Source organism: Solanum lycopersicum, chromosome 7 (genome assembly GCF_036512215.1).
Source record: "Solanum lycopersicum chromosome 7, SLM_r2.1".
In the NCBI taxonomy this organism is placed as follows: domain Eukaryota; kingdom Viridiplantae; phylum Streptophyta; class Magnoliopsida; order Solanales; family Solanaceae; genus Solanum; species Solanum lycopersicum.
In genome coordinates this window covers 24,051,655-24,060,148 of record NC_090806.1, presented here as the reverse complement: position 1 = coordinate 24,060,148, position 8,494 = coordinate 24,051,655, and the positions used below count along the sequence as shown (strand labels likewise).

The 8,494-nt window shown below is 35.9% G+C and overlaps 1 protein-coding gene across 1 annotated transcript; it reads right to left on the bottom strand.

The window, feature by feature from the left end:
* Nucleotides 1–6,802: 6,802 nt before the first annotated feature.
* Nucleotides 6,803–7,228, bottom strand: LOC101267324 (uncharacterized). Its single transcript, XM_004243065.1, has one exon. It carries the CDS (start codon nt 7,226–7,228, stop codon nt 6,803–6,805), a length of 426 nt encoding a protein of 141 aa, XP_004243113.1.
* Between the last annotated feature and the right edge of the window lie 1,266 nt (nt 7,229–8,494).

Below are 8,494 nucleotides of genomic sequence, written 5' to 3'. Positions count from 1 at the left end.
ATATTGATTGAAATGTTGTTAATTAAATTATTTTAACTCAATCACCTATGAACCAATGTAATTGATGAACGCTAGTTTTTGACTACTTTATGAGTTAAGTGATATTGTCTTAATGTTTGTTTTAATACGAAAGGATTTAGCAGAAAATATTTATTTTAAAGTTTTCGACTTTTTGGAGTCGCCACTTAATTTTAAAAAAAATGAAGAAAAAAATATTTGTTTTTAATAGACTTAAACAGAAAAATCAATTGAAAACTGTAAAGGGGTTGGGATTCATATTAAAGCCTTGGGAAGGTTTAGAAAGCACCTAAGACGTCCGCTTACTTGCGGTTATCTGACAACTAACTTAGTTTGGCTAAAATTTAACTTAAATTATTTAGGGATAAAAATTATTTAGAGTTGTTTGAGAAATGGTTACTTAGATTTTTTTATCTAAATGAAATATCTAACTAATTTTTTTTTATTTTAAAACTACTTAAACTTGATTCAATTTTAAATTGTTAAAACATTACGACGTTAGGGGGGACTTGGGTCTTGAACCTTAAAACTAACAACAGAAATAACAAATAATTGAGCAAATAAGAGAGAGAGAGAGAGAGAGAGAGAGAGAGAGAGGAAAGATTGGGTCCGAATCCAAATTATCTATCTGCCTGGACCAGAATTTTAAACCCACCTATTTTTGAGTTTCGATCCATGTATTTTGTACAAGTCCTAGACTAAACATATAATAATAAACAAATTTACAAGGGGAGCTAAAGCCAAAAAATAAAATACGACATAAAGTAAAAAAATGTGGGCTTTTGGCTCCAAAATCTTCAATTCCTCCATTCGCTTCAAAATTTGTTTTCAAGAATCTGTTCGTCGGCTTGTTGGGCTTGACTCGATAGGTAGGGCATGAGCCTTTATGGCTCAATGAGAAAATATCAAGATATGGGATGAAGTCCACGAGGACTCGAAAGGAGTTGTACATTCAATAAAATAAAATAGATTAGCTTATGAAGCGATAAAATATCAAAAATAAATCTTGAGCAACACAAAGAACCAAATGCATATTATTATAGAGATTTAAGTTAAACCGAAAAGTATAACTCCCAAAAAAAGAATACGTGAACTGAGAAACAAACGTGCAAACTTCTTGACAAATATAGCGCTAAGTAGTAGTATATATTATAGCATGCATTTATGAAAATCTCATGTCCAGAGAATGTAATCATTAAATTTTTAAACTCAAGTTATGCAATAAAATAAATAATACTAAGCCCAAATTACATAAATAACAAATTGCATATTTGTTAATAAACAGAACCCCCTTGCTAGAATAACAAGGCTTCACCTCAAATTAAAAGAACATCATTTAGCAACAGAGATACCAAGAAAACAATCAAACAAGAAACTTACTTATACCATGGTTTATTTATTAGCAACATTAGAATGAGAAAAATCCAACCCACTCTTTTCTTTTCTTTTTCTTAAAAAACAACATTAGCAACATTAGAATGAGAGACCTCTTGGAACTTAAAGCCAAACTAGGTAACAGAAAAATCTCGACATATCCAAGCAAACGAGGTAAAAAAAAACTAACAAAAAAAAGATAAGAAGTAGAAAGCATATAACAGTGACATCAACTCAAGTCATACCAGTCATTGATTCTCGTTGTCACACGAAAAACTTGAAATGTAATTGAGACATGCATAACATTCAGACTCAAAGCAAATATCTAACTTGGAAAATACCAAATGAGATGAAAAGAGAGAAACAGGACAGCCCGCGAACCTCGGAGAAAATATCAAACAATAAGGGCAACACAACTACCTAAAAAACGACATTAACTTGCAGCTAAAAAAAGTAAAAAAAATAAAAAATAAAATATCAAGCCTGTAGTAAGAAAATTCATAGGTACTCCCCTTTTTAATGGTCACAACATCAGGGGATGGACTTGTAATGGGCCAAGAAAACAGACTTTTACTTGCGAGCAGAAGTCGAAACCAAGAAGTGACGTCAAAAAACCCTGATACGCATAATATTACGCACAAATCTAGACGCAAACTGCCAATTTCAAACAATAGCAGGACAAGCAGAAAGGGTTTAGACTTGCACAAGTCAATATGTAAATTTAATATCTATATCTATCAATGCTCCGAATAAACAATCGACAAAGATAATACTATATTCAACTGATTCTTCCATCAAAGGCGAAAATCACACTCTATTTCTATCTATACTAAACAACACATTGCATGAAATAGTTGGGGTTTAGAATAAGTTTACCTTTGGCAGTCGGCAAAAATGAGACGATGAGAAAGAGCGACTTCCACCTAATGAGGCGAGAAGAGAAATGGAAATAAAAGAAAAAACAAACCATTTGGGAGTATTACTGTTCAAACCTCAACTATTTGTTACAAGCTTAAAATTTCTTTCTTTCAAAGCTACGATTCTCCCTATCTCAGTGAAGTGTGATCAATCGAAAAGGTTTAACTCCAAACTCTCACTCGTTTTCTCACACCATAAAAAAAAATCTCTTTCCCCAAAGTAAAGAAAAACATGATCTCTATCTCCAAAAAAAAACCTGTGCTCTGCCTTTTCAAAAATAAGAAAATTCCTCCCAATCCTTTTTGCCTTTTCTTTCCCGAATTGTCCAACCCTTTTAACCCCATCAAGAAAAGAGGTTTTTCTAGCGGGGGAAAACTACGGTTTTCAGATTTGGGAGGGAAAAGGGTATGAGCGGGATTACCATGTGATTTCAAATATTTCAAAATCTCCCAAAAGCCAGGAACCTCTTTCGCACCAGAAATCTCCAAAACTCAGGCAAAAATCTAAAAGGACAAAAGCGATGCAAACGGCTCGGATTGATTCTATGTCCTTGCGACTTGAAGTGGCCTAATCCCACATTCGCGAGGACGAATCTCACATTGTCATCGTCGTACGAATTGAAAGGGACGGAGAAAGGAAACGACAAATGAACAAACTGTCCTCTACCTTTTCATCTATTCTCGTATTCACACCTTATGTAGGGAAACGATTGAGGTGATGCCGTCTCTTTGTGTATGTTGGCGTGGTTGATTTTGTCAACTCTCTCTTGCGTGAAGAAGGGCGGGGCGCGTACCATCTGAGTGGTGTCGTTCACGCGTGCCGTTTGAAAGGCTGCGAGCTCGCTGTGAGGACACCATCCAAGTGGTGTTAACCCTGAAACTATTGGCAAACTTGGTAATTTCTGTTCTTTGAGGGTGATGTTGTTGGGCCGGGTAAAGGAGATTTGGTTTAGGCTGAAAAAGTTGAAATGTTATTGAGATTTGGTGGGCTACTAGATGTGGGTGGGGAAGATTAAAGGAGGAAAAAGAGATGGGCTGAACAATTTGAAGGGAGAAAGGGAAAGGTGGGCTGGAATTGAATTGAAATCAAGGGAAAATCGGGTTGGACTATTTTGGCATAAAGAGTGGGCTGGGGATGGGGATTATTGGGCTTCCGAAAATTGGAAATGGGGATAAGGCTGGATGATTGGAAATTGGCCAATAAATGGCCTAAAATTAGTCTTTTAGAACATTACTGATTTAGTCAAATTAACTCATAATTGGCATACTTGATTAGACTTTAAAATAAGATGGATTAATATAATTAATCAATAAGCTTCTCAAGGTTAACAAAATAAAAAAATTTATTCGAATATAAACTAAGGATTCAAAAATAAAAGCTATAATATTTAAACAAATATTTGTACAAAACGTAATATTACTATTTATATTTTTTCGACTTTGAATAATAATAATAATATCATACGAATAAATATGTAAGACAATACGTTAGGTAACAAACCTTATTTAAAATAGCTTGCAAGCTAAATTTATTTATTATTACTTTATTTTATTTATTATTATTATTATTATTATTATTATTATTTTGTTTTCAAAATTTATAAAATTAATTACTTTAAATTGTTTAAACTTGAGAAGCTCGGTAATTGATTACGCTTGATTTAACGCACGATTTTGATAGAATTCAAAAGTCATCTAGATACCGAAATATGAAGAGATTGGGATTCTCGGGAATAAGATCTATGAGGGAACGTTGGAACACAACCGAGTGTTCAACATTGAGCTCGCCTAGATATCCTTGTATCTTCAGGAATCAGGTTGTCTGTAGTTTGACTCGATCGATTGAAAAGAAAATCTATTATGTTAGATAACCTTTGGCTCTGGACGAGTAACAAATTAAATCGAGTATGAAAAAGAGGCTTGCAACCTCGTAGCCATGAGGGTGGATCTTTTCACATCTATAGGTAAAAACTTACACGGATATAATTTCGAAGACTCTTGGTGTATCGTCACTCAGACTGGAAACTTGCCTCCAAGACATACCAAAAATCCGGACGCAAATCGAAACTGATAAAAGCCAAAGAATAAACCAGATGCCTTCTGATAGGGGTGTGATTTTATTGTGGTTGAAGTCACTCCTCTGCTCGCATCCTAAAAGTTGACACTCCTCTTTGGACTATGTCCAAGTTCGCTGCTAAGAAAAAGTTCCACATTATGCTGCATCATTTTGATGTCGTCCGCACCTATGGTATGTTTTGTAGAATTCATCCTTTCGGATGCTCTCGACGAAGGCTGATATAAAACTCATTAGCATAAAAATGCAACTGAAATGAGAGGTAGTGTCCTTTACCATCTTGACACTTAGTTGTTCCTCTTCTTCATTTGACGTCAACTCGATCGGTTTGACATAAACCAAATAAAGGTTATGTATTATGATTGAGATATACTCTTCATTTGATGTCAAAATAAATAAAAATAGATGCAAGGTGGTGATATTTATCTAGATGTCGTCTTTGATGCTCTTCTTGAAAAAGGATGTTGTTAATTCCTTCTCTGCAGTGCATGATTTTTTGCGGGGCATGAATAACTTCCCTTGATGCGTGATTCTTTGCGGGGCATGAATATCTTCTCGTGATGCATGAATATTAACTTGCAATGCATGATCTTTTGCGATGCATGAATATTGACTCGCGATGCATGATATTTCGTGATGCATGAATATTGACTCGCGATGCAGGATCTTCTTTGATGCATGAATATTAATTCTCGATGCATGATCTTCGTGGGGGCATGAATATCTTCCCGCGATGTATAAATTTCTGCGAGGCATGAATATCTTCTCGCGATGCATAACTTTCTGCGAGGCATGAAATTTTTTCTCGCGATGCATAAATTTTTGAGAAGCATGAAAATCTTCTTGCGATGCATAACTTTCTGCGAGGCATGAATATCTTCTCGCGATGCATGAATATTAACTCGCGATGCATGATCTTCCGCGATTCATGAATATTGACTCACGATGCATGATTTTCAACGATGCGTAAATTTCTACGACATATGAATATTTTCTCGCGATGCATAACTTTCTGCGAGGCATGAATATCTTCTCGTGATGCATGAAAATTGACTCGCGATGCATGATCTTTTGCGATGCATGAATATTGACTCGTGATGCATGATCTTCCGCAATGTATGAATATTAACTCGCGATGCCTGATCTTCCACGATGCATGAATATTGACTCGCGATGCCATCCTTGGTACCAAATAAAGATAATTCTTCAATCGAGAATTATAGTTAACTTCTGGGTAATGATATTGTTTCGACCGATAATACAAATGAATGACCCTTCGGATAGTGTATCATCTCAACCGACAATACAAATAAATGACCCTTCCGGTAGTGGTAATACCTTTATGATATTATGATGCAGATGGCGTCCTTTGTGGAAACCGTGAACTCTTTCTTGAGATTTTCTGCTTGATTCATCTTTTAATCTAGCTGGACATTTTTTAGACTTGATGTTGTTGGAAATTGACTGAAATAAACCATTTGTATTCCAATATAAGCAATATAAAATAATTCATGCGTCTACATGAACACCGTTAATTTTGGGAGAGCTTTCTCCTCCCTTGACTTCTCTATATTCATCGATCAGAGGAATTTGCTAATTTTAAAGCAAAGCTATAAACCTGCGTCCACCGAAAAATTGTTAGTTTTAAAATGAACTGATCTGTGTCGATTCCTTCAGTTGTCTACTCATTGTCCTGCTATTTCCAGTTGATTTCCTGATATCGCGACTCTTGATAGACAAGACAAAATATTTTATGCCAAAACAAATGAAACATGAAGGGAAAACTTTAAGATTTTTTTTTTGAGTAGTATTTTTAAAAAGGTCACTGTTAAGTGTCATGTCACGTCAGGCTTAGCCTTTGAGCCTGATGCTTGGAGGTATATCTGTCCCAGTTAACTGTCTTGGATTATCCTTGACTGTTAGTGAGCAAATCATGGAACTTTTGAGATCCCTTCAAATATTGTTCTCGGTCACAAATCTCAAAATATCTTCAGTCTTGGCTTGTTGAGAAAAAATCTTCTCGACATTTTTGAGTCCCTCTAAAAAATTCTGTCCCAGTTTCTAATGTAAAGAGGAATAGAAATCTTACGGGAAATATGATCGAAACCTTGTGGCGCTTATGTATCCCTTTGAGGCAGGAATTAGGTCAAATGTAGTTCCTTCTTAAGGGTTAACAAAGAATATGAAATTCACAAAGAAACCGATCGAGGCCGACATAGACCGCCTACGTATCTCATTCTTGAGAATTCAGGTCGAACGTAGTTCAAATACAAAAAAATATTGAAAGGGATAAATGGGGTGACCGAGGCCGAAATAGCCCGCCTAAGTATTTCATTCTCGAGAATTCAGGTCAGATCGATTACAATAAATAACAAAAATGCAAACTGAAGCTTCACACGTAGTATTTCTTGATAGCATCTCAGTTGATCGATTTCGGCCATGTGGTGCCATTTATTTCCGAAAGGACCAAAGCACCTCTAGATAATACTTTGCGAACCATGTAAGGTCCTTGCTTATTTGGTGAAAATTTTCCTTTGTACTCTTCATGATGAGGAAAAATGCGCTTAAGTACCAACTGACCGATTTCCAAAATTCTGGCTCTGTCTGTCTTGTGGAAAGCACGAATCATTCTCTGTAGATATAGTTGACCATGACAAACGGCAACCATTATCTTTTTATTAATCAATGTTATTCGATCAATCCGCTTGCTGACCCACTTAACATTACTTAACTGAGCTTCTTGGATAATTCTCAAAGATGATATTTCGACTTCAGCAGGAATGACTTCTTCTGTTCCATATACTAGCAAATATGGAGTGAATGCAATTGACGTTCTGACAGTCATTGGATAACCCAACAAAGCATATGGAAACATCTCATGCCATACTCAATGATTGTCAATCATTTTCCTCAGAATCTTCTTGATATTCTTATTGGCAGCCTCTACAGTTCCATTCATTTGAGGACGATAAGCGGTTGAGTTTCGGTGAGTAATCTTAAATTGCCCACATATATATCTTATCATGTGACTGTTGAGATTTGCACCATTATCAGTAATGCTGGATTTTGGTACTCCAAATCTGCATATCATATTTTTGCAAACAAAATCGGCTACAACTTTTTTGGTCACCGACTTGTACGGAGCTACTTCTACCCACTTAGTGAAATAGTCGATGGCAACCAAAATGAATTTGTGTCCATTTGAAGAGGCTGGATCTATCAGACTGATGACATCCATACCCCAAGCTACAAATGGTGAAGGTGAACTCATAGCATTAAGTTGGTGAGGCAGCACTCGGATCAAATCACCGTGCACTTTACATTTATGACATTACTACACAAACTTACAACAATCATTCTACATAGTCATCCAGCAATAACTGGCTCGAAGGATCTTTCTTGCCAAAGTGATCCCATTCATATGCGTACCACATACTCCAGCATATAACTGTTCAATAAGTTTTGCAGCTTCACCAATATCAACACATCCGAGAAGACCCAAATCTAGAGTCCTCCTGTAATGGACTTCTCCAATAAGAAGAAATTGAGATACATATGATGTATCGACTTTTTATGGTTGGATGCATCTTCTGGATAATTCCCAAACTCTAAATACTTCCTTATATCGAAATACCATGGCAAATCATCTGGTTTTACTTCCACATGTGAACAATGGATTGGATGTTCCTTCATCTCTATATATAGAGGATCAATATACTTAGTGTCTGGATGCTTAATCATCGAAGCAATGGTGGCAAGGGAATCAGACAACCCATTATGTATTCTGGGAGTATGTCTGAACTCGATCTTACGAAATCTTTTGCATAGTTTATTTACACACTTCACATAAGGTATAATCTTTGGATTCTTCACGGCCCACTCTCCTTGAACCTGTCCAATAACTAATAGCTCATGGACATTCATGTCGATGTCCATTTTTAAACAAAGAATGCAAGCTTCATATTCAGTCATGTCGTTCGTGCAATTAAATAAGAGTTTAGCTGCTATGGGATAGTGTCTACCAGATTATGACACTAAGACTGCTCCGACACATTTTCCTTGGTGATATGCTGCTCCATCGAGAAATAAGTCTTTAGTGGCTCATATGCTT